The 27,829-nt window shown below is 40.5% G+C and overlaps 1 protein-coding gene across 1 annotated transcript in view; it reads right to left on the reverse strand.

Annotated features, from left to right (window-relative positions):
- The window catches only part of psd2 (pleckstrin and Sec7 domain containing 2), a 48,264-nt gene extending 21,280 nt beyond the window's left edge, over positions 1 to 26,984 (reverse strand). Inside the window, exons 1-3 of the mRNA XM_042493013.1 lie at positions 26,394 to 26,984; positions 13,996 to 14,569; positions 10,817 to 11,563 (exon numbers count right to left, since the gene is read on the reverse strand). Coding sequence (XP_042348947.1) covers positions 10,817 to 11,563; positions 13,996 to 14,489 — 1,241 coding nt within the window. The 5' untranslated portion in view covers positions 14,490 to 14,569; positions 26,394 to 26,984. The remainder of the gene's footprint in view (positions 1 to 10,816; positions 11,564 to 13,995; positions 14,570 to 26,393) is intronic.
- Between the last annotated feature and the right edge of the window lie 845 nt (positions 26,985 to 27,829).

The following is a 27,829-nucleotide window of genomic DNA, read 5'->3' on the forward strand; positions in this document are numbered from 1 at the left end:
GTATTGCTTCAATATGGCTCAGCAGGAGTAAATGCAAGAGTAAAGCCACCTAGAAAAAGAAGTGTAACCTAGGGATGGAAGGTCACAGCTCTCCACTGATTTAGCCAAAAAAAATACTTTCTATTTTTAATGTTAAATGAGGACATCAAATTAGGTTTTGAGCTGAAATGTTACAGGGCAGGATAAAAACTGTAAAATAAGCATAAATGTTCAAGAAACACTTTTGCGCTGCCTATTCAAGGCAGGAATATCGTACCAGTACGCCACCTCGCCATTCTGTATATCAGGTACGATCCCAAAATAGGAGGACACAGTTGTTTTTAAGCCACCATCTAGGTAGTAACAGCGCCAAAATGGTGTATGTATAAAGAGGACAGCCCGCAGGACAGGACCATGGGTATTTTATGTGTGGGCCCACCGCAGCAGATTTAAAAAGTAGCTGTTAGCAGTTAGCAACTACCTCAAAGAAGAAGAACAGCGGCCAAAAAATATCGGCAAATTGGGAAAACAATGAGATTCAGGAGCTCCTCACCGTCGACGAGATTTAGCAGAAACAGTGAATGATTGTTATTGCCTTGTTGTGCCATTGTTATTGTTTAGAAAGCTCTGCCGACGAATATGTTCTATGCCACACTTGAGTGGCCCTATAGCGCCATCTCGGTATAAAAAGAGCTTGTAACAGCACCGAAACAAGTCTGTGCAAACAGCCGGCAGGAAAGGACTATGGGTGGGACGTGAGTGACATTTTGATGATGTGTTATGGGTGTGACAGACCATTGGAAAATTTAAAAAGCAGCTGGTAGCATGTAGCAGCTAACTCAAAGAAGAACAACTGTGGCCAAAAATGTCCACAAATTGAGAAAACAATGAGGTCCTTACCTTCCAAGCAGAGGACGAGACCAGCCGCCATATAACAGAGATGCTGAATGATTGTCAATGCCGTGTTATCTCTTTGTTATTGTTTAGAAATCACTGATGATGCATATGTTATATGACACTATAGAGGCAGATGCAGTTGCGTTAAGCATCATGCCTGTCACTCCTCTTTTACTTCCACAATGCTGGCATACTGTCTCAAATCACACCCTGCTTGAGTGGCATAATGCCACTGTTGTTCTGTTCTGTGTAAAAATGCAAAGGCAGCGCAAAGACAGTACTTTGTAGCGGCCCAATAGTGCAATCTCTGTGTAAAAAGGGCTAAAGTAAATAATATACAGTTACATAAGTATACAGAGAGATACACTTTGTGATGGATTATGTCCCCACAACACACACACAACCTGTAGATTTTTGTAAGGCACACTGACACATCCATGCATGCTAACCTCAGCATCTATATTCCTCCTTCCTCTTTCTCATCTGGTGGAAAGAAGAACAATAGAAAAATCAGAGGACAGAGAAGCAGCTGTTGGGTCAAAAGTACAAAATTTGGGGGATGAGTTGGAAGATGAGAATAGAGACAAAACCCCGGAGGAAGTTTGTATGTGGTCAGGCAAGCAAAGCACTTCACTAGATTTACTGCAGCTGTCTTCTGGGCATTATTAGGTACAGACAACAATGGCTAAATTTCAATAATGCTGAAATTCATCAAGCAATGGGACTGGAAAACTTTTTTAGACCAAGCACACTCTGCTGAATACTGATCACACATCAGTTTTTCAAGCAGCTCACTTCCATGACTCATGGCTAACCTTTGTCATTCACACCATGGATTTTTCTCAGACAGCAGAATTTATAAAGCTGTTGCAGCACAGATGTGATGTTCTCATGGCAGCTAACACATGGGAAAAACTGATTCAGTGTTTTGAGCTGTTAGCCAGAGGAGGATTAACCAGATAAGTGCTCCTCACAAACATATGCTGTCTATTAAAAGAAGTCCATCGTTTGCACACTTCAAACAGTCATCCATACTGTCACAATTCCAAAGATAGAGTTAAAAGACAGTCAGGCAGTCATCCAGTTGTGCTCCATGTAGCAGTGTCCTAGAAACCAATGAACTTAAAACAGAAAAAAATTACACAAGGTTACTTGAGAGGTCATGGGACTATGCATACCAGTTTGCATGTGTTTTGTGGAGTTGGAGACTTGTGACCATGTCCCCTGAGGAAATAGGGGGTGGGGGTACAGTTTTCTGGCCGTTTCTACAAGCCATCCGGTACTTATTTAATTGGAGTGTCCATATTCTCGGCAGGAAGTCAAACATGTTTTTAGTGGGTGCTGGTGGACTCCACCAGGGTTGTCCCTTGTTACAAATGTGTCTGTAAGTTTCATTGATAGAATCTTTAGGCGCAGCCAGAGAGAGGACAGCATCCGGTCTGGGGACCTCAGAGTTGCATCTCTGCTCTTTGCAGATGATGTGATTCCGTTGGCTTCATCAGACCGTGACCTCCAGCATGGACTGGGATGGTTTGCAGTTGAGTGTGTAGCAGTCAGGTTGAGTTCCTTCAAGTCTAAGGCCATGATTCTTTTCGGAAACTGGTGGATTTACCCCTGTGGGCTGGGTGTGAAAGACCTCCCCAAGAAAAGGAGTTCAAGAATCTTAGTGTCGTGTTCAAGAGTGGGGGTCAAATGGAGCTTTAATCAGACAGATTGCAGATTGTTGTGGTATCAGCAGTAATGCAGGCATTGGACTACACTGGTAGCTAAGCGGGAAGGCAAAGATTTCAATTTACTAGTAAATTTATGTAAGGACCTCAAATATCCAGAGGGAGCTCAGAGTAGAGCCACTTTTTCTCTGAAAGGAGCCAGTTGGTTCAGGCATTGGATCCAGATACCTCCTGGGTGCCTTCCTTTGTCGGTTTTCCAGGAACATGCTGAGATTATACATCTCATCTGGCTTGGAAACACCCTGGGATTCCTGATGGGGAGCTGGAAAATGATGCTGAGGAGAGGGACTACCTCGATTAGTCGGATGCAAATGCAACCCTGCCCCAAATAACCATCAGAAAATGAATATATAGATAGTTTTTTAATTATAACATCTACAGCCAGTATCAACCACTATTGTTATTAAAATGATTATCATCAAACTTTATGTTATACATTATAAGTAACTGTGCCAACAGAGTTAACCGTTTTAACCATAGGGGGAACCAGAGGGTGGGCATGTTAAAAACAAAGTCACAAAAATCAGTGTTGGAGTACTTGATATCAGTCTTGCTCTTGAGACTAGCCTCTAGACCACTTAGTGTAGTCTCGTCCTCTTTTTGTTTCTGTTAATAGCTGTCATTCCTTCCTGCCCCCTTTTACTGGCACTCCAAGAAAATGAACGCAGGAGACAGCAGAAGAAGCTGTGGCTGTCTGGGCAGAGATCTCAGCCAAAATTTCCAAAATTACACATGCATTTTCATTATTGTTTTTGTTGTTTTTTTCATTATCATCAATAAATGGTATTACTTATAACCAGATAACAGTGATCTCATTAAGTATAATTAGATATTTTACAGACCTGGGCACAATGTTGTGGTAAGGTTTGTTTCTTGTCTCCATTTGTCTCTTTCTAGCACTATTTGTACATAAACACACACAAGACCCAAAAAACACCTACTCAGCATCAAACAATAGACAATGGTGACCTCTTTCAGCTGGGCAAAACGAATTATGTTCAGGTGTGGGATTGTGTTTGGTAAAACACTGAACAGCTTCATCACGAACAACAACTAGAGGATACCTTCTGCCTCAAAGTCAGCCACAGATTCAAAGAGCAGAACAAAAAGAGCCAAAAAAAGACACAAATGTTTTGCAGAGTCTGGCTCGATTTCCACTGAACACATACAGGAAGTGTTGACAGGCGCCTCAGAGGAGAGAAGCCTGTGGTAAGAAGAACCTCATTCAGCCAAAACAGTCATTGGTACAGTACTGTGGGATGTGTCATAAAACATAGAGTCGAGCTATAAATAGAACGGGATAAATCTGTCGGTGCTGAAATGATTCAGTTAGTGTGTGTGTGTCTGTGGTGAGAGGGTGAAAGAAAGAATTTGTATGTATTATGGCTAGTGTTGCAAAAGTGCATATACACATATGTCTATGTGTGTCACTGTGTGTGTCCATATCACTGCCTGACTGAGAGCCAGGAGAGGATAATCTGCAGGATGTTTCAGCAGCGCTATAGAACCACGCTCAGGGTTTTATTCCCTAAATGACATCCTGAAAGATGTGTGTGTGTGTGTTTGCGTGTATGTGTGAGCGTGTGTGCAAGTGAGAAACAGAAATATGGAAAGACTCAGAGTGTGAAAGATAGATATAAAAGCTCCCATATTTGCATCACTGAGTGAGCATTAGGACGTACGAGCATTATGCACATTTTTGTTTACGCATGCATGCTGCTGGGCCGTGTGTCTTTTATGTGTGTGTGCGCTTCTGCGCTTGACAGTGTATATGAAAGAGATTAGTCCACACGGCAGAGCTGCTTCTCTGATATGGAAACAACTGCGCCTGGCTTTTATCTGCTCTGCCTGGGCTTAGATCTAGCAAGCAAGGGGGAGGAACACACACTCACAGCATGTTTCCCAAACGGGATGCACATAGAAACATATGCATGCATGCAAATGTGTGGCCAGAGATCCTGCACACATGTACATGAGTAAAAAGTGTGCATAAGTGAACAGACACGCATACTTTTGAATATTAGTAAGTGCTTTGATGTGACTGTGCATAATGCTCTAAAGTGGCATATCAGTCTGTCTCCTTTCTCTGAAGCATTGCACTGTGTGAGCTTGTTAGTGTGCATACATGCTACACCACAGGTTGCATTATCACATAAGCAGCATTCAACTAGTTGGCTCCGCTGTGTAGATCTATCTGGCTATGTACAGTAGTAAGCGGCTTGACAGACAGAAGGATAGTTTTTTCATGGCAGTTTCAGCAGTCTCCATGGATTAACGTTAAGCTTTAACCTCAATGATGGTTCCCAAAGGACACAGATGGACACCACTGCTAAAGTAACAAATTGATTGACGAGCTAATCAAATGGCCAAATGTGATCGACAGTTAAATTAAAATCCAACCTGACTGACTGACTGACAGGTTCACAAACTACATGATGTACAGCTTAAAAAGCCTGAGAAGTAACAGGCAGGTTTACTGTTTAAGACACTGGCACAGCACTGTCACTGACTGCATGAAAGAAACCTTTCACTTCTTATTTCCGCCTGCTGGATGGCTTGTCTTAAACATCTGCAATACTTGCCAATGTTTCCTATATCCCTGTGGCCGGCTGCCGACTTTACTTCCTTTATCCACTGATGTCAGAATAATCAGTAGTAGCAGGGAGAGGATCTACAGGGAGAGTTTTGCTGAGGTGAGATTAGGTTTCCTCTCTTCACCCAGAGTGTCATCAAAGCTTTGTCTGTTATGGAGGTTGAAACCTGAATTCTAGACAGTCTTTGCCCACGGGGTTGTTAAAAACCTTGATGTGAGGTTTGAAAACCATCTGAATCAATCTAAATATTCTGATTCTATGAAAATCAACGAGTCAGTGGTGTTTCTTGAATTGCTGCATCACATAATGACAACTGTTTATGCAGCTAAAATTCTGTAAAATAAGATCAAGATTGGCTTAAGTAAGGCATGGAGAATTACTACTTTCAGCTGCATTCATGAGGGGCATGTTAGACATGTGTACAGCAGATTTGACTCTCTAACAGAGTTTCTGCAGCAATGTGAGACACATATGTTGATCCAACTGCTTTACGCTGCATGCCAATGTTTTCCTGCAAAGACACACTACTCTCTGTGTCTTGCACTGTTCTGTCATTTACATACACTCTGTCATCAGTAATAACAAACACTCCTGCTGTGTGGCCATGTTCAGAGCTGTGTGCCTTGCAAGCAAAACATCTTTGCCTATAGACTCTTGTGCATTTGTTTATCCAGTAAAATAATGGCTTGTAAGTCTTTAGCCACGGTACTAATGTGGGCTCTGGGTATGGCAGTGTCTGTCTTCAGTCCCCACTATCATCCCGACTGAAATAACACTCCAACTACTGGATAAATTGCCATGGAATTTTGTGCAGATACTCAGGATGTCCAGAGGATGAATCTTTTTAGCTTTTTGGATGATCTGACTTCCGCTAGTTCCCCCATGAGGTCAAAGTTTAAAGTTGTCCTATTTTTTGGTTTATGATTAAATAGCGGCAAAACTAATGGCTGTGAAAGTAAAGCAGATCATCCACTAATCTGAATATTGGCAGTTCTATCCCTGGCTCCTCCAGTCTGCTTGTCAAAGTATCCTTGGGAAAGATACTCAACCACAAAGTGCTGTGTGAGTGTGTGTGAATGTTTAAGCTGAGTTAAGTTTGGTGTGGTCAGGAGAACAGAAGGTGCTCTAGAAGTGCAGGTCCATTTACCATCCGCCTCAGCTATACTTTGTATTTAGAGCTTGCTAGCTAATGTTTGCATGCTAACATGCTAAACTAAGAAAGTACTTACAGTGGCTAAACATCAGCATGTTAGCATTGTCATTGTGAGCATGTTAGCATGCTGATGCTAACATGCACACACCTATGCAAGTGCAGCCTCACAAAGCTGCTGGCATGGTTGTTGTTTTCTTATATCTAGCCTCCCTATGCTCTGTAGCTTGTGAAAAGGAACACAATAAGAGCAGCTCTATCTGCTTGTAAACAGAAGATCAGAATGACGGGAAAAACTCATGGACTGACTGACTGACCCATAAAACAGCTAAATGTCTGCCAGGTTGACTGTATGATTAACTTGCTGTTTTTATCCATCGCTTTGCAGATGCTCTGTCCTGCAGTGAAAACGACTAGTTATCCACGACGCCCAAAGTGCCAAATTGTAAAACTGTGCCAATTCTGCAGCTAACCATAGGGAAGAATGGAGGTAGGGAGAGGAGAGGAGAGAAAGATAGGACACAGCAGCAGGAGAGCACTGTAGGGGAAATAGAAGAGGAGGTGAAAGCAAAAAAGAAAGGAGGAGGACAACAGGGGGTTGGAGATAAAGTAGGATAAGATGGATAAAGTGGAGAAATTAACACAGAGGCATGAGATGGGATGGAGCTAACAAAGAGAGGAAGTGAGGAGGAAGAAGAAGAAGACGAGGAGGAAGAAGAAATCAAAAAGGGCAATACATATAGATATACTGATAAGATAATGTATCAAGCATGTTTTATAGTTTGCCTTAACCCTTTGAAACCCAGATTGACATTGTTTTGTTGTGCTTTGTTCAGATGTCTTACACACCATTTGAAATCCATTAAAACTTCAGAAAATTAATTTGTGTTTTTCTTTCTTCGTAAGAAATGTTCTGCAAATTCCTGAAACTTTTCAGATTAAAAAAACCCCAGAAAATTTAAGAAAATGATCAAAAAACAACCAAAAATGTCTATTTTTTATTTTATATTATTCTAACTTGATATTTCAAATTACATTTTTTCATTTTAATTGTGGCACTTTTATTTTCCAGGTCATTATGTTTTTTACTTTTTTTTTTGCTGATTAATGGAATGACTTTTGTAACATTTTACTATGTTATTGGTAATTTCTGTCATTTCTTGTTGAGTTTCTCCTTGCCTTCTTTCCAAGCCTTCCAATCAAGCCAATTAGCCCACGTTTCAAAGAGTTAATCATTGTTTTGCTTTGACATTAGGAATCATAAAAACATGTGTATTTAAAAAATTACAATAGCCTGTCTATTTATTCACTAAAAGCCTTAAGTTCATCCAAAAAACCCTCCACTGATGCTGTGATGTTTTATTATTAGCATTTTAGCTATGCTACTTCAAGCTACTTCAGTTCAATTTGGCAGAAAAGCAATTCTTTTAAAATTATTCCTGCTTCCTCTATAACAAAACTAACATTGACCGCACTTCAACTGTGATTTCAGAGTAATGGCTTTTACCTCCATTGACTTGCACTGAATTGCTAATGCTTTTAACTCATCCCTTTTAAAATCCTTAAAAAACTAATGGTGAGAGACATCAAGGACTTCTATCTCATGATTAATTGGATACTGTCTTTAAAAACTTAAAATATCCCTTTAAGACTGACTAGCAGATGTATCCACTCTAGATTTAAGTGCTCAAATGTCTGGCAAGCTGGCTAGCACAGAGCAATAATCACGCAATTACACACACACACACACACACACACACACACACACACACACACACACACACACACACACTCACACTCTCTCTCTCTCTCTCTCTCTTTCTAAGACCCTGCTGGGCAGAGGAAAGCTGAAGACGATGATGTCATGACATAAACAATAGCTCATTCAGTTTGGCGCTGGTGGTCAGGAAGCAAGACCGTGCTTAAAGGACAACATCTGTAGACGGGGCAGAGAGAGAAGAGTAAGAGAAGGAGAGCCGACATCTTAAATCCTCAATTCATCCTGTAACTCATACTGAGCTGCCAAAGCATCAGGAGAGTCTGCGTAGAAAATCCCAGCAGTTAGCTGAGTCGGAGGTCTGTGCATCTATTTGGCATTCCAGTAATGTCTGTAAGTGAAACTGTGCAGGGGGGGGTTAACGCTGAAGAACATGCCACAGAGATTGTCTACAGGCCAGCCAAACAGACCTATAGATGTAGTTCAGGTTACATGGAGTTTCCCATATGGTTCCTGTTACCACCTCCCCCTTCAGTGGCTCTGTGCTGTTCTCCTCAACCCTCTTTAGTGCTATTAAGGTAATTAAATGTAAGAAAGTACTGTCAGCTGTTGTACAGTTCCTTGGGGTCTATGCAAATGACGGATAGAGTGGATGAGTCAGAGATCACAATATAGAGTCTGAGCATTGTCATAAATATCAGCTGGCTATCTGAGGCGAAAAGAAGGATGCTCCCGCTGTTCGGCTCCTCTAAGTGATTCATTACACTGACAGGCTCCCTGCATCTTATTTCCACACTGCTGTATAAATTTCAAGTGTTAATCTTGCATATGAACCCACCACACTAGTCCAACAAATTCCGTTTCCATTCAAAGAGGGTCTTTTGTCATGCATAAACCTTGTGTAATTTTGCAGCACTGAGGTTATCTCCCCCAACAGTGCAAGTACACTTTAAGAAAAATGGAAAAAAGCAAATACCCGAGCAGCAATCTGCAGGTCTGCTTCTTGAACTTGCTGTCTGGATTTACCAGGATCTCACTACACTGCCAAAAGGGGAAGGAACAGTTTCATTTTAAATGCAACAATGCTGCTTAAACAACCCCACTGACTCCATAAAAGCTCTCCTACTGCATCGTTGATTTTTTTCCAGCACTGCCTTTTTGCTTGCTTGTTGCTGTTAAAGCCTGTTGTGAGTGTAACATTCACGCTATAATGCACAAAGCCATCCAACCAGAACAGCTACCCTTTTCTCCTTTTCCAAAAACATGGCGGACTTTAAGCTGAGTAACATGAGCCTGATATTTTATGTTGGCTGGTTAGGTTGGCTGGTAAGGATTTGGCTGCCAAATTGGTTTACATGTATGGACAAATGACTTCCTTTTGAACAACCAGACCCCCACATTCACCCCCAACCAACCACCCTGCCCCCTCTGTGAAGGCCCACAGCTGGGTCTCACCATGCTCGCGCCACCTGCTGGTTAAGCCAAGGTCACAGCATATGACATTAATTACACTTCAGGACAACAGTATGATATCTACAAAGCTTCCACTACCTGGCTGCAGCAAGACACACACCGCAATCTGTCATCAGTGATGTAAACACCCATCCAACTCTGTTAGACATCCAAAATGTAAAATAACCTGTTTGCCATTGAGGCTCAAAAAAATGCCCAGTCTATATCCGTGGCTGTATGTACGTCATCTTTCTTCTAGAACAGTTCTTCTAGGACAGTTTAACTATGGTGGAGCATTTGTTACTGATCCATTGTGAAATATGCAGTTTAAGCTTCCTTCACAATTAATAGACAGATGCACAGTGTGTGTTAGATTCCACAGTCACGAAAAATTTCAGCCAGATTTAAAAAATAAAGAAAAAGGCACAACCTGTATGCTATTATCTGTACAAGGCAGAAGGAATAAACATCCAAACTGCCCCAATCTGTGCATTTTCTGCATCAATTTATGGTTTAAATATCTGAAATTTTGACAAAATATAAGTTCTCTCCTACATGTTTTCATTGGGGGAGACAAATGCAAATGTTATAAATATTGACATCTACACCTACATGTATGTATGTGTAAGTTTAAACTACAATGAACACTGCATGCTTGTATTCCTCCGCCAACCAGTCACCAATTTACTTTTTACATCCATGTCCTTCCAGACGCATACATGTGGCCATGACAGCTGATGCTGTAAAGAAGCTACATATTCCAAAACGCAGATGCATGATGCAGATGAATTCTTGAATTTAAGCCGAAAACCTGACCTTTGACCACCAAATTCTAATCAAACATTTGTGCCAAATTTGATGAATTTTGCTGGTGCTGTTCTTGAGATATTGTGTTCACAAGAAGGGGACGGACTGACAACGGGAAAACGTAATGCCTTAAGTAATGGCTGTCACTAGCAAGGAGGAATAAGAACTGCATCTGAGAGCAATGACGGTATTTCACTCCAAACAGGGTCTAGTAGGAAAATGGTTATTTTGGTATATTGCTGAAATCACACTTTAAATCCCCTGTGTGTAGGATTTAAAAACAATTTTGATAACGGCTAGTGATAATATCAAAAAAAGCTGCAATGCACACTGATAACACCCCCCAATATAAAGCCCATGAACTGGGCCAATTTTGACCAGGATTGTCTAACTTATCTTTTAACACCCCTTCTCAACAAGTCCAAGTTCGCTGTAAATACATAAGCATGTAAACATAGGGGCCTAAATGACCTCAAACCGGCCTCCTTACCTGACAGAGTTGATCATGGCTCCACAACCTTCCATGGCACCCTGGGAGTCCGTGTGGTATCCATTAGGGATGGCCCAGCGACCAGGCTGACTCAGCACAAACTCTGACCTGCTCCCAGGTATGGTGGTTCTCAGCGGGCTTCCTCCTACTCCAGCTGCGGCTCCATGGACAGCGCTGTCCTCAGCTGTGAGATCACCTGGACAGTCTGGTCCAGCTTCAGCGCCTTCTTGCTCCTGAACCGTTGCCAGCTCCAGCTCCAAAGGTTCAGGACCCTGTAACAGCGCCCTCTGTTGGATTAGCGGCGTCAGTGGTGCCTCAAAGCTGACGCAGCTGTCTGTCTCATCTGTGAGTGACAGCACGTCCAGAGAGTCCAGGCTGCTGTAGCAGGTCCCGCCCCTCAGCAGGGCAGACTCTACGATGCGCTCGAATGTGGAGCTGAAGCCATCTTTGTTGTCCACTCTACCCTTCTCCCTCTCCTCCTCCTCTTCCTCCTCCTCCTCCTGAACATCCACCTGCTCAACGATCTGCTCAAACGCAGAACTGAAAGTGTCCTGGTTCTCTCTCCCATCTCCCTCTTTCTGAACCTCTTCCTCCTCTTCTTCCACCTCTGTGTCAGCCTGTTCTACAGTAGTCTCAAAGTTAGAGCTGAAAGTGTCCAAGTGTGTGTGAGTCCCCCCGTCGTCTCCTCCCTCATCCTCCTCGCCAGCTTCATCATCGTCTTCATTCCCACCTATGCCATTTGCCAGTCTGTTTTAACGTGGAGAGAGAAAAGAAAAAGGAGAGTGTGAAATTATCTTTAGCATATGACTCAAACACGCGGCACTTTCTTTGTCCAGATTGGCACACATGCAAAGCAGATCATTCATATTCATTGCCGGAATCATTTTTCATTCAGGAGAAGTACGCACAATGGGCAAATATTTCAGCTTGAATAGCCGCACTGACAATTGAAGCAAGATGAAAGATGAAAAAGCACTGTCCAATTTGCTACTTTGTGAATAGCTGGAAGCTCATCTCCCCTGGTCTGTCAGACCTCCACTATTTCATCCCTTTTATTTGTGAGAATATGAATCCATTGTAGTGCTCTGTATTTGCTGCTGATGGAGAGAAATTACTAATAAAGAGTTTAACAGATTAATTTTAATATATGTTCACTGTAATGTGCCATTTTCTTATTTATTATTATGCATTTTATTTTACGTACTTTCTTTTTCCTACAGAGCAAAGCACTAATTAAGCGACATGTTTTTCTGCCACATTTTGAGCTGTTCACCTACTACCCATCACTATCTCTGTTGGTTTAAAATTGGCTTACTGAGTCCTCCGGCTCTTAGGAAAATTAGACCATTTCCCTTCTGTGTTTGTTTTCCTTTCAGCTCATTTAGTTTGAGGCTTTTTGCCTGTTCGTTTTGTAAAATGCAAATTAGGTTAATTATGTACCAGAGAACCACACTGAGAAAACAATTTGCCATTAAAAAAAATCAGCATGGAAAAGTGGCACTCTATTATGATACATGAAAAATAAACAAGCTCTGCCTAACCACAAAAGTCTTAGGTCAATATAAAAAGTAAGAATTAAGGAAGCTTTGTGAGTGTGTGTGTGCATCAAACCGCTTACCAAGAAGAAAACTCATAAATTGTTGATTAAATGCTCATGTGATACTTTGTGCATGATTGTACAGATTCCCATGAGAAAAAAATTACAAAATGTACATTTATATTTATATTTTAGTGTTTAGATATATTTATTTTATATTAGTACTTATGTTTAAATTTTATTGATATATTCTAGACTTTCCTACCTCTTTTAAGACTTTTGAATGGGAGCATCTAAAGGCAATTTCCCCTCGGGGATCAGTAAAGTATTTCTGATTCTGAGTACACAATAAAACATAAATAGGTGAAAGTTTAATTCTATATCATCCTCTGACACCTAAGGGCCCTGATGGCCTAGACACATAAAACCAACGTCAGAGATAAATAGTTCTGACGAGAGCCGACTGTGCGTCGCCTCACGTTGCCTGTGTCTTGGCCAAAAAGTTGCACATGAAAACACCACAAAGACTACAGCTGACAAGCAGCATGTATGTTCTGCGCCTGCATGAGATGAGATTACTCTCCATACCAGCAGACGGCGGTAGTCTGTAATCTTCATTGAGAAAGGGAAATTGGAACACCGCCTTGATGCTAATTAGCCAGTTAGCACATTAACATCACAATCCAATGTTGAAAGAACAAAGAATATCTACCATGCGCCAGTGAACAAAAATACAAACCATCAGGAAAAGTTTCTGCTAAAAGCTAAATACCTAAAGAAAAACAATTGTATCTAATATAGAACAAGTTTGTTTTGATATCATGCCCTCGTCATGCCCACGCCCTGTAGTCGTTTCTTTACTTTCCTCACATGCGTTTCTCTTCTTGTGCGCTGAGCTGAACTGACACTCAGAGTGATTTAATTCACAGACGCCCATTCTGGATAGGCTGAAAAAAAGCAGACGAGGGCCGGCGATGTGGGATTGTCAGTTTAGCTCAGCGCACAAGAAGAGAAATGGAAGTGAGGAAAGCAAACAACTCAAGTAGGGCATGAGATAAAAACAAACTTGCTATTATGGGGTAAGATAATTTTTTTAGCCACTGAGCTCTTTAGCAGAAACGGTTCTTAATGTTTGTTTTTGTTCGCTAGCGCACAATAAATACCATTTATTCCTTCAACATCGGGTTAAGTTGTTCATGTGCTAACTTGCTAACCAGCATCTTTCCAGGTTTCCCGATTTTCCTTTTTTATCAACAAATACACTCTACTGTTGCCTGCTGGTATAGTTATTAACTCTCACGCGGACACGGAGCGCGTGTGCTAGTTGTCCGTAAGTTGCAGTCTTTGCGGTGTGCTCAAGTCCAACATTTTGGCTGAGACACAAGCAACATGAGGCAATGCAACAGACAGCCTTGTTCTTTGATGTTTACTGCATAGACATCCTAGTAATATGAAAAGGCCATTTTCTTTGTTTATTTTATTTAGTGAAGCAAGACACACACACACACACACACACACACACACACACACACACACATACATACACACACATAAGTGTAGGTGTGTGTGTGTGTGTGTTGTGTGTGTGTGCGTTTGTATAGACAGTAAAGGTGCAGCAGTGAAGGTGATATAGTGAACTAACCGCCCAGGCTGTTGAGGGTGAGTTGCCCGCTCCTCTGTAGACGGTTGCATTTCTTCATCTTCCTTTCCCTCCTCCTCTTCTTTCATCCCCTCCACCTCCTGTGTTGCCTCCTCCTCCCCTGTTACCTCCACATTCATACATGCTTCCCCTATCGTCCCTTCCCTCTCTGCCTCCACCCCTCCATCTGTCTGCTGATCCTCATCACCAGCACCATCCACCCTCTCCTCTTTCAACTCTCCTCCCTCATACTTTACCTCTTCCCTCCCCTCTCCTTCCCTGTGTGTCTCCCCCTGTGCCTCCTCCTCTCCCTCTCTGATCTCTTCTTGTTGTTTCCCCTCCTCTCTCTCGTCCTTCGCCCTGGCCCCCGTCTTGTCCTGCTTTGCAGCGCTGTGTGTCTCTGTGGGTGGGTCAGTGGTGGAGGTGGTGGCTGTACTGGGCTCCACTGGGTTCTCTGGTGGGGTGGGAGAGGGCAGAGCCTGCCCCTCCTGGGTCATGGTGCTCTTCACTGAGGAGTGGGGGTGGCTGTCGACTCCAGCCAGAGATGAGCTTTAGATCAGCAACCAGGGAGGACCCTCTGCGGAGAAAAAAAAAAGGAGGCGAGAGAGGAAAAATTAGCATGAAATGAAGACAAAGTACCACGTGAAAATGAGGAGGAGGAGAAGGCAGTGTTATAAAATGACTATAATAACTAAGTCTGATACTGATACAGTCATTTGATTATTTCTAGTCTTAATTACAAGTCACAGAGGTCACCTTCAACAAAGGAGCAGCTGTGTATATGTGTGTTGCAGTGGTTTTTTTTGTGCATATGTGTGTGTGCTAGATGCATACGTCTGGAACACTTTGTCCTCTGCACCAGATGATCCCAAAACAGCTCTGAAAGGAGGGCAGGAAAAGGTAGATAAAATAGAAAGCAGAGGGATACAGGCAGGAAGGCAGGCAGGCACGGAGAGAGATTTGTTTAATACAGCTCAACTGATTCCTGTCAGAATGATCCTGCCAGCTCATCCGCTCTCTGTCTATGTGGAGATTTCACAGCTGAATAACTAACTATGTGTTTCCATCCCTGCTGTGACGGTGCTTTGTGTGAATGCATGACAGTAACCTGAGATTTTAACATGTGTTCTAATAGTCTACTCACACTTGCACTGTCGGTTGCTGCTCAGCCATAGGCAAGACCCCTGTACTGCAGGTCTTCCTCTATTCTTACTGAGGCTCAAGGGCAAATTGTAATGAGCAGCACTTAATTACGCTTCTGCAGAGCTAGTTATGTTTCAGTCAAGGCAGGCTGATTTATTATTCTTTTTATGAAAAACAAGATATTGTGAGTATTTAAAAAAAAAGAAATTAATCTCTTCATTTTTTAGATACAATCTGATGGATAGTGTGAAGAATGTGATTAGTGCAGAAACGATTGGCTGCTTAATTAGCTGAAATAAATTTAATCATTTGACAATTTTGACAATTGATTAATCTAAAGGTGTTTGTCATCATTTGAATCTTCAAGGTCAGGAATGAACTTGCAATTTTACATTTTAAGCCCATATGGATAAAAAAAGTCCTTATGCTGTTCAGAAATGAGCAAACTTTATCTGCTGAGGTGGATTGTCTGATGTGACTGAAAGCTCCAGAAAAGCTATCAATAGACCCTGTGCTGAGATCGTTTTGCCAAAAGCTGTTTTCAAGGTCAAAAATCAACTTTAAAACTCATTAGATTGGAATATTTTTTCTTTCAGTCTAAATACATATGCCATATTGTGCTATACATTGCTATCATCAAGATGTTCTTATTAACATAGAGACATTGATTTCCCAAACCTTTAAGTAATGAACAATAATTTAGAATTATTAGGTCTGTTGTTACCATAGACTGTACAAAAGAAGAGGATATAGCCACCATGACATCACCTATTGGTTTGTGGGTGAACGTTTTGAAGCCCTGAGTTTGGCATCTTGTTTTTATTGTTTGTGTTTGTTTTGGGTCAGAAGTTGAACAACAGGGTGGAGCTGGGGAGAATACACATTGCTACATCCTGTGATGAAATAATCAGATCCTTTACTTAAGTCAAAGTACTAATACTTCATTGTACAAATACTATGTCACTCGTTAAAGTGCTGCATTAAAATGTTGCATAAGTTAAAGTGTGTACCAGCAATCAGAAAAGTTTTCAAGTATTAAAAGTATAAGTACTCAGTACTGAAATTTTAAATTGTCTTAATAAATTTTTTTTTTTTTTAAAAGCAGCAAGTCCTAATATTTGAGATGCAGGAACCATGAAAAGTTCAGTTTCTAATCGATTGACTAATTGTTTCAGCTGCACTTGTAAATCTTCATATTGTTTGTGTGCAAACAAAATTGTATTGGAACAAGTAAACAAAATATTAAAATAATTGTAGTGGATTAAAAAGTACAATATTTCCCTCTGAATTGTAGTGGAGTATTAGTAGAAAGTAGAATAAAATTAAATTATATACATTACATACTTATATAAAGTAAAAGTACCTCAAATTTGTGCCTCAGTGCAGTGCTTGGGTGAATGTACTTAGTTATATTTCACCTCTGTCTACACCTCTTTCTAGATTCTGTGAAAGTGATTTGTCAGTCACAATGTAGCCACGCCCTGTTTTATCTTCTTTTTTTACTCTAAATGGGACCATGAATATCATGCTGAATTGAAAATGACTTGAAACTAGTGATTGAGACTGTAAACTCATTAGGAAAATGCTTACTAAGGTAATAAATCAAGTGAGAAGTAGGCACATTTTGTCAAAGACTTCTACACAATCCGAGTCCTTTTTGCCCCCCCCCCCCCCCCCCGCCAAGACAAAACATGCAGGTTTGCAACATTTCAGCAGTACTTCACTTTTCAGACCTGAAGGCTACATCTCCTTCTTTTGACAGTCTATGGTTGTTACATATATCCGATGTCTCAAGTGGCATAATATGATGAATGTGACTATGGAATTATAGCTCAATGTGACGATGCAATTTCACTTTGATGATGAAAAAAATGCATTAAGATGAATGAGGTATGTATGTTGTTATATCATTTTCATTTGATATGGCATCAGTCAAGCTTAAGCATATTTTGCAAAATCAAGTTTTATGAAGCCCAACCTGTGTTGGAGGAGAGGAGTTTGGATTGCGATATTGCTGCAGAGTGCAGCCAGAAAGCAGCCCTGTCTGCCTGATACAGACAGTCCTTTGCCACATAAGATCTCTGCTCTGCTGAATCATCGCTAGCAGGGGACTCACAGCACAGCTGCAGCAACATTTTTGCAGGGATTCACATCTTTCCTGATGGCATGCAGATGCAGGTAAGGACCTAGTTAGGCTGAAATTAACATACTGAATGCTGCCAACAAAACTCTGTTGCTCAATTTCTAGAATTTCTGCATTATTTTGATCAAATTGTGGTGAAAAAAACAAGATCATGACAGAGAGGAAAGATTTGTGGCAGGCTAGGATGTGAGCCAAATTTGTATCTATGATGTTGCAAGTGCTTTGGCTTAGCCCTTGAGCATGAGTACACCACAGGCCCACTAAATGTTTCATCACAGCTGCAAAAAGATGATGCAAATTATGCAGAACCAAGAGAGTCAGGCAAATTGCTCCCTCATTTCAAGCTCGTCTCCTAATTACAGTAGACCTTTCTTTTTATTTAGGACTTTTATGTTGTCACCCAAATGCAACATCAGAGTTGAGTTCTCAATCTCAATCTCTGTGGCAAATGTTATTGTTGGAGCGCACAAAGCCAAGAATAAGACAACTTAGAGTTTGGAAAAAAAATGTACTCTGTCACTCTGAGAAGTACAAGCTGTAGAAAAAAATAGTATAACATCAGCAAGTATGTGTTATTTTCTCACAACCAAGAACAGTGTGTTTCTGCCAGCGTCTTCTAATCCCTCTCACTCTTACTGCCGTTGAAAGAGTGATGCTCTCAAAGGACGCTCTGACTGAACCCCAACAAATTCTTTCTGCATACATGATCAGTGATTGGCCTACTCATTCTTTTTTTCATAAGAAGGAGCATGGGAATCTTATGAATTATCTATTAACACCAGGCAGTTTGTTTCAGTGTACTCCATCTGCAGAACCATCGATCATATGCCTCTTGACAGCATGGATTGGACATGATTTATTAACTCCATTATGACTTAGAAAGGTACAGTACATCTGGAAAACTGGTAATAGAATATTTATTTATTTTCATGAAACATTGTCATGACTAATCAGAGAGTTGTAAGTACAGGGTTTCCACACATTGTCATGGAAAAAAATTCAAAACTTTTCAAGGACTCAAAATAATATTTTTTTTCTTGCCCCACTTACCCGGCATTTTTCAAACATATGAAATTCAAACTCGATTCAAACATAATTTCAGCATCTCATCTCTCATCAAATGGTGTCATTTACATACAGCCGTTAAATACACCCATTTAAAGCTGTATTCCCCTCATATAATCCAAAAGCTCTTAAAAAAATTATTTGACGTACATGAAGGGAGAGACAGAGACGGGAGAGAATATGAAGAAATGTACATGATGAACAAACAAACAAAAACATAACATAACCAAAACGTTGTAACACGTCAAGGCATATTAGAGCTACATTATGTCATCAGCTACATTAAACAAATTCACTGTTATGTTACATTCATGTCATTTGATTCCATGATCATGGAAACCCTGTACATATGAACTCAAATAATCCTTAATTCAGGTATTGAATATCTGAAACAAATTTCCATCTACTGGAGCTCACATTAACATGCATGTACTAAGCATATGCAAACAAACAGTTTGCATCCGTTTATGCAATTACACAAAATGCATTTGAGCGTATTAACACACAGTCAATTCACACACACACACATAAACAAAACAGTGACACATCCCCATAAATGGAAACAGTGAACAGTTATGAAACTAGACACGCAAAGTGGGAATTCTCTCTCTCTCTCTCTGTCTCTCTCCCTCTCTTTGTGTCTCCAGTGTCCTGTTTTTCTCCCACTCTCTCTTCTTCATCTGTTCTACATTATGTTTTCTGCTATCTCACAGTCTAACTCAGCTCTCTTTTCTCTGTTTCAGCCTCTCATTTCTCTGTGATTGAGGTAAATGGGTCTTAGCAAGCAGAAAACGAGAGACTGTGGAAGTGAACAGCACTATGAGGAGGAAGGGAAGATGTGCTCACACACTCAACATAGATGGATCGAGAAAAACACAGTCAATGATAGAGAAAGTGTGTGTGTGTGTGTGTGTGTGTGTGTGTGTGTGTGTGTGTGTGTGTGTGCGTGTGTGTGTGTCTGTCTCTTTGTGTCTCTGTGTATACAATGGCTATCAGGAAAGACTTATTGCATTCCACTTTTGTCAGCAGAACACTGGGGCCCTTAAGCCTTATCAATTTCCTTTAATTGCGATCGGACCATCTGTCAATCATGTGAACGACACACAATCACACATCTGACAACATGCCCATCCAGACATATAAACTAACCAATCCAGTGAGGATGACGCTGGATAAAAGGCCAAGTCGCCATTAAATAGCTCTTCTCTGTCTCTTGTGCCTTTTATATCTCTCTCAATCTCTCTGCCTGTCTTTCTGCCTCACTCAGACATACGCACACACTCTCTGATGCACACACAAACGCACACCACAACGCACGCACAGACACGCACCATGGCGTAATTTATTGATCCCAGAGACACAGAGCCGCAGTCCGCTGGGACTTTCCAGCGATAAGCATGACTGGTCTGTATAGGCAGAAAGATGCCAAAGAAACACTTTTGAGGTAATAAGACTGGAGGCTAAAGAAATAAGGAAAACACTTCTCCAGAGAGAGCAGGTCTATACTGGAATAACAAGCCGATCCAGCTCCTGCACTGTGTCCTAAAGTTCAATATTGTGGTTTGACTAGGGCTGGGGAATATAGCGATATTATATCAATATCATGATATGAGTCAAGATACTGTATTCAATTTTGGCTATCGTAATATAGTAAGTGTTGTTTTTTCCTAGTTTTAAAGGCTGCATTACAGTAAAGTAATTTCCTGAACTTATCAGACTGTTGTGGCAGCTAACTTTTATTTGCCTTTAATAACCATCTCATTCTACTCACATTACTGATGATAATTTGTCAAAAATCTGTGTAAAGAAAGCACCAATAGTCAACCCTACAATATCATTACAATATCAACTTTGAGCTTTATGGCCAAAAACAATGTGATATTTGAGAGTCTCCATATACCCAAGCCCTCAGCTTGACTGATCAACCCTTTAAAACCTGGAGCGACATGACTTTTCTTGTTCTACTTTCAGATGCCTTTCACAATGTTAAAGTCTGAGCAAATACGTGTGATTTAATCAAAAAAAGGCAATAAGAAACTTGATAAGAAATGTTCCCAAATTGCAAGGATTAATAATAGAATGGATATATATATAATAAATAGAAAATATGCTTGCTATATATAAGATATCTTATATAAAAAGCTTGAAAAATTTTGCTTTTCCAGTTCATTTCCTCACAGTTTTTTTTGTTCTTTTTCACAACACACACTTTATGACACACACACACACTTCAAAAAAGCTTGAAAAATGCTTTCTACTACACACACACACACACATATATATATATATATATATATATATGTGTGTGTGTATTTATCTTAAAGTTCTAAACACACATACATTCGCAAACTGGTGGCCGAGGCTACCATACAAGATGCCGCCTGCCTATCAGATAAAAATTAATGTAACATAATGATGGCACAGCCATCAGGAGAAATGCAGGGTTCAGTACTGCACCCAGGGACACTTTGAAATTTAGACTACTGCTCCAAATATGTCCCACATCAGAAGTAGCAACTGTAACTCACACTACTTAGATAGTATGACTACAACGCTAACAGTCAGACGAACCGTTTTGGAATAATGTTTGAATACTTCCATTCCTGTTCTTCTCTTTCTGTCAACACTGTGAGCAGCATGCATGGTTAATGCCCCTTTACCTTTCATACTCTATGCCAACAGTTATAAACAAAGGCTTTCCGTTGAAAATCTGTAATTACTCAGAATGTTTAGTGCCAATCACCGATTACTGGAGACAGTATCGACCAAGACTTATCACCAATCACACTGACGATTTGAAGCCTTCTCCTTATCATACATTACTGATTTACAGATTTAACTGTCTTTAATAGCATTGTATGTTAAATATAAAAATTAAGAGATGAGAAAGTATATTGAAATAATTATTCAGAGAGACAATAACACACTGTCATTTTAAAACAGTGTTTTAAAATAGAAAAGGTTTCTCCATACGTGCGATCGTTTGAGCACCAGTTCAGATATTTTCTCCGTCCGTACTAACACATCTGTAAACACACATGATATGACCATTCAGATACAGAGGGAATGCATGTGTCGGCGTAAACAGTAAGCAAAGCATCTAATCTGCGTTTGGTCACTCAGAAAATACTACAAGGAAGAACAGCAATGGCGAAAATAAAACCAGAGATTTCTTTGTTTGGGCTGATGACAGGGTAAAACTGTTACCAAAGGTAACGTATGAGTGGAAGGCAGTCAAAGTGGAAGAAAACGTAAGACTGGGAGTCGTTGCAAAGCAAATATGGTAAGACTAAAGAAATTCTGGAGGTGAATGTGGATGGCAGCATCCACATCATTTAAAATAGTCTCTGTTTCTGTGCGTCCAAACTAAAACTTATTCCTGGAGTTTTCAAACTTAGCAAAAACATAGTAATAATAACGCATTTTAAAACAAAAATGCATTAGTGTCCATGTAACCTTGTAGCAGCCTGAAATGCTAGACTGGAAAAGCCATTTTAGCAGGACCATAGAGACCACCAATCAAACCATTTCAAACAAATATCTCCTAATAATGATTGCTGCCCGACCAGTCAAAGCACCCTTATTAATCACCAAACCCCGCTGATAACTGGATACTTTTTTGTCCTGAAGCAGGGCATTTAACGCCTCTCCTCCTCAAGTGGAGCTGCACCATGACCAGATGTTATTGGCAGTGACTGAATGTAACATGGCGCAGTGGAGTGGATTACCCAGGATTCCCTGAGAGTTTGACAAATGACAGGCCTGCACAATAGAGAATAAAATCATTTTGCAGCTTTTCTGACACAATACCATATGACTTGCAATATTGCAATATGAAGTGATTAAACTGGAGCCTTAACATTATATTATAAAGACTCGTGCGCTGCATAAAAACCTTAAATCTCCTTAATCCTTAATCTCTATCTATCTATCTATCTATCTATCTATCTATCTATCTATCTATCTGTCTATCTATCTGTCTATCTATCTATCTATCGATGGTTTTTATCTGTTGGTAAATCATTCTGAAAGCACTATTCTGTCTGCAGACACTTGTGTTGGGCATCACTGCACCACCTTTATCTGAGTTTAAGTGGTGGAACAGTCAGTCAATTGACCACTTTTAACTTGTCTGACCTCATTACATTTGTAGTGCTGCCCGCATTCATTTAAAAGAAAAAAAAAAGAAAAACATTTGTGCAGGTCTTTTGTTTGTGCTGTATGCCACCATGAGGGGTTTCTAACTGAAAAGCACCACCACAGTATTCACAAGTGGTGTGAGGGACACACTGTTGGTGCTTCACTGCAGTCACCGTCATCGAGTAGATTATCTGTTCTTCTGAAATGTTAACTGAGTCACAAATTGAATGAGTTGCCCACACAGAGATACAAAACCACATCAGTGTCACATATTTTATATACCGTATATTTTCTATACTATTTTGGTAAACGACAGAGAAAGACAAGACGGCAATGAGCAACTTTACATAAAATGACCCAAAAAATAGCAAGAAAAACTTTACCAGAAAATCAACTGAAAGTAGACATAAACACAATAACATCATCTTGAATTTTGTTGGGTTTTTTTTCTTTTAGGAAATTTTCAGGTCATCAAGTCATTTTCTTGTCACCGTTTGTTAATCTCTTGCAGCGTGCAGGACTTTTTTTGCCAGGTTGCTCATTGCCTTTTTTTTCCTATGTTTGCAAAAGTAATCAAACAAATTTGCTCAGGTTTAAAAGATTCAAATGCTTGTGAACGCTGTCTGAATACAGCACAAGAAAACTGATGCGGATCCAGGTTTCAAAGGGCTGCCCCATCAAGCCCACAAGGACAACCCTCTAAATACTTCTAATAAAAAAAGCTAATTAGTAACCAAAATTAATTTATGAAGCTATCAGCTCAAAACTGATGGATGCTGACCAGATCTGAATGCTAAGACTTCCCTGCTCCTGTTCTCATTTCTTTATCAGACACATGAAGAAAAACACTGCAGTCTTATACTATTAATGACCTACTGACCCTGTTCATAATATGCAGGCTGAGTGCAGCACTGGCAATGCAGCCAACACATACATACATACATACATACACACACACACACACACCTACACACACACACACACACACACACACACACACACACACACACACACACTCAATGCAGAGATGGAGTCACCTTTCAAAAATGCTGTTGTGCTACAAGCACAGATGCAGACAGAGGAAGAAAAATCATTTCCTGGTCTTAAGCCCGGGAAAGGAAAACAGGAAAATACGGAGTTGGAAGTCGTCCAGGGTGTTCTCCAAGCCTGGCTACCAGTCACACCATTATGACCACAGAGCCTCCAACAAGCCACACCAGCCTACTGGAGCGTAAGAGTCAGCCAGCTCTCAAATCACCCCAATATGTCACTTCTGTGCTGTCAAGGTCAACTGTCCACTCAAGCTTTGTCACTCTACAAACGCTTACATCTAAATACATGCTCACAGTAATGTGGTGATTTATCTCGTCTTTCCCCGGGCATTTCCGTTTTATCATGCAAATTCACTCTATCATACATACATACACACACACACACACACATACACACAAGATGCCCTTTCTGGCATCTGAGTGATTTGCAAAACTGCATGGTCTCATGTTGGAATTTCAGTGTTAATATACATTAAATATTCATGTGTTTCACATATTTGCAAACCAAATAATATTTTGTCTAAACATGGTTTAAAAGATTTCTTTAAGGTTGCATACTAAAAGGTTTTGATACTGTTGTTTCTGATAAACCATTGTGTCATTTGAGCCATTAGAGGGATAATTAGAAGGATAAAAACAAATAGAAGGACAATAAGAAAGAGAATCAGGAGAAAATGAAGATGTAAACAGTTCGGTCTGGTGCTGCTGCTGGTGTCGGGATGTCTGACACCTTGAGTTCAAGACTATTACATTGGAGGGAGCTGCACTTTGGTCTGGTAGAACCTACATTTGTATTGGGGGGAATGAATTACAATGGATCTAGACTAGACATGTAAATGTCTATAATTAAGATAATAGTGACTGTGCTTTCGGGGATAAAAAATAACCTGCTATCAAACACCTGTTTAAAAGAAGCCACCCACGTCCTGTAAGAAAAAAGATAAGACCAGAAGCTTAAACTGCCATAAAATAACTATATTTTTATAAGATTCCTGTATATGCGGTTGGGCTTATGGTGTTATATTAGGGATCAATGATAATATCGGCATGTAATCAGTATCAGCAGATGTTGGTTTTAAAACGAAAGATTGGAATCAGTCAACATACTGATTTCTGACAATATTACCAACCAATGTTTTGTTATTGAAAAAGTGAATGTGTAAAGAACATTATCCTTTTGAAACCTGGGCAAACTGGCTTGATTTCTTTCAAAAGCATGTTAAGGCGATGACCAATTGCAGAGGAAATTAGCAAGAAATTAGCAAAAAGTACAAGAAAATTACTTGAAATTTAGAAAACCACAAAACAAAAACAAATTTAATCAGAAAAGTAAAAACTACTTGAAAATTATAATAAATTAAAACTAATTTCAGGTATATAATTATGATAATTGTATATATAAAATACACAATCAGTTATATAAAAAAATATTCTTAATCTAATAAATACTTGCAGGAGATTTCTTGCCAAGTTACTAAAGAAATCAAGAGAACTTCAAGATAAGTCACACACATCCCGTAGTGGGTGCTAGATCCAAGATAAACAAGATGAAACAGGCAACGTTTTGAGCCAGGTTGCTCTTCCTCAGACTGAGGCATACTGGCTCGAAACGTCACATGTTTTTGCAGAACAAAAATCCTTTAATGGGAGCTTCCTGGTGTGCGGATCTCAATCTTTTTACATTTGAAAGAAATCAAACCAATTTGCTCAGGGTTTAAAGGTTTCAATAACTGTTAAGTTACAAAAGGGTTAACCCTGAGTGGAGGTATTATCCTTATTTTGCGCAATAAATGAATATTACATACACTTAAAAGCACTGTATTTAACATCTCCATCTGCTGGTGGGCCATCATGATAAGAGTATGCACAATATTATGTTAATTCCACTACAGAAGAGACTTGATGATCGCTAAAATTAGGTAGCAAAAGAAGTGCATGTATGGATATCAGTATCGGTTCCTGGCCAAATGAGTTGTTATATCGGCATGTTGGATATAAAAAAAAATCCAATATTGTGTATTCCTATTTTATAGTTCTCTATAAGTCATCTGTTGTCAGTATATAGCTACTATCCGGGCTTTAACATGTGAATAGGATAACAGGATATACTTTAAAATGTGTAATGAGATTACTGTGTGCCTGGTCCTTTTTCCAAAGTGTCTTCCAATACTCTTAAAAAGACATAAACAAACACCAGATAAGACAGGGCTTATTGTCTCTCTCTCCTGTCTCTCTCTCTCTCTCTCTCTCTCCTGTGTGTATGTGTGTGTGCGCGTGTGAAAGAGAGAGGGAGAGAGTGAGAGAGCCCAGCGCGAGACAGCCATGTTCTCCCAGCCTCCTCGAGCCCAGTAACCATGACAACAGGATGGCTGGGAGACACGGTTCAAGCTCAAATGAGGCCGGTGTCTTTCTTTTCCTCCAAAATAGACCTTGGTCGCGTTTCAAGATCGACTTGTCCTCCTAAAAGCGGAAAGGAAACGCTTTTCTCTTTCTCTTCTCGGAGGGGAAGAGAGAGAGAAAAGAAAAACACACCTCCATAAAAATCCCACGGCCCGCACGGTGCATATCTTTCAGCCTATATTAGCTCCACAAACACGGCTGTCCTAAAGCCTGCCGGTGCGAGCAGGCTGCAGGCTGTGTGTGCCTTTTTGGTCACAGATTAGCAAGAAAAACAGGAAACCTCAACACAGCCTCCATGAGAAATGCCCGTCTTACTCATGAACTAAAATACGCTCCATGATATCTAAGCAACGTTAAATGCCGGTCAAATTGATTTTTTTTTTTTGCGCTAACGCAGCGCTACTAGCTTAAAAATAATAACACTTTGAACGTGTCCGGTATAACGTTTCTCCACTCACCGGTAAAATGCGCTCAGTCAGGGGCTGGAAAGCAGAGTTTTGCGGTCTCTCCACATCCACACCGGGGAATAACACTGACAGACGGGCTCTTTTTTCTCTCCACGTCCTTCCCAGCTGCCCCCCTCTCACCGGTATGCGCGTGCGACCGTTGTTCACGGCCGCCGTTGAAGCTCGTGGTGTCGTCTCGCGCCTCCGCTCAGGCTGGTAGGGGCTCGCGGGAGGTCCAGAGCGATTACTGAGCGGCTTGATGAATGGATGGATGAACGGAGGCGTCCTCTCCGTCTCCTCCTCTCCGCGGAGCCTGTGTGTGTTTGACTGGCAGCTGAGAAATTGTAATTCCGCTCTGAGGACTGCACGGGAGCACCATCACTCTCCCGTGGTTACCGCGCGCTGTGAACGGGACGTGTCTCGAGGGCCTGTTGATATCAGACACTGTAGCCTGCAGTGAAGATTAGCACTGACAGTTGTGTTGACACAAGTCATTCTCCTCTCTGGCCAAGTATATAACTGCTCAGACCTAGAATGAATTTAATTAATATAGGGTAGGCTTGAACTTTATCACAGGAGCTGGATGCAGAGTGAGGGCGTCAAGTAGTTCCCAGACTGAGGTCCATGGACACCCAAAGGACCTTGGGAGGGTTACAGGATGTTCTCAGAAGAATGAGTTATTCGACTTGGCAAATATTTCGCCGATTTCACCAAACTCAAGTATTGGGAACACATGTTTTTTTGGAAGAACGTCTGGGAATTGACCAGAAAAACAGAGCATGTTGATTATTTACAGACAAGTCAAATAGTCCTGTCCAAGGTCCAAAGTCCTGCAGCTGTCATATCCAGGATGTAGCATTGGTCATGCTGGAGTTTGGTTTAGATAGGAATCTGTTGTCTGCAAGGAAAAACATGACCCATGAAACACTCAATAGCCTTTTTTTAAAATAGATTGTAAGATATTCTTGTAAATAAAACAAATTAAAATATAATTATGCCAAAACAAGTGACGTAAATTCAAAAGACAATGCAACAGAGATTTACAGCTAAAATATGGGCTTAAATTATGTTGTGTAAGTAACGTCCCACACTAATGATAGAGAATTTAGATTTACTTGGCATGATACTGTGCCCTTTAAATCAGTCTCAGATATTTGTGTTCAGTTCTGGCATGTTGTTATTTCATTTAACAACAACATTTCCCTGATCTTTGACCTGATGGTTACTGTTAGCCTGTGATGTTGGTCTACTAGAGAGTCACTATTTATTTACTGTAATTACTGTCAGGGGCAGAGCAAGTGGGGGCTCCTGGGGCTACAGCCCCAAATGTATTCTCAAAAGCCTTGAATCTATACTATTCCAGAAAGAAATTTAATTAATTGAGTTAATGATTTTCTGTTGCCCTAATATTAAATTCAGAGTATTGCACATATACTTGACATCGTTGG

Source organism: Plectropomus leopardus, chromosome 9, assembly GCF_008729295.1.
Source record: "Plectropomus leopardus isolate mb chromosome 9, YSFRI_Pleo_2.0, whole genome shotgun sequence".
NCBI lineage: Eukaryota > Metazoa > Chordata > Actinopteri > Perciformes > Serranidae > Plectropomus > Plectropomus leopardus.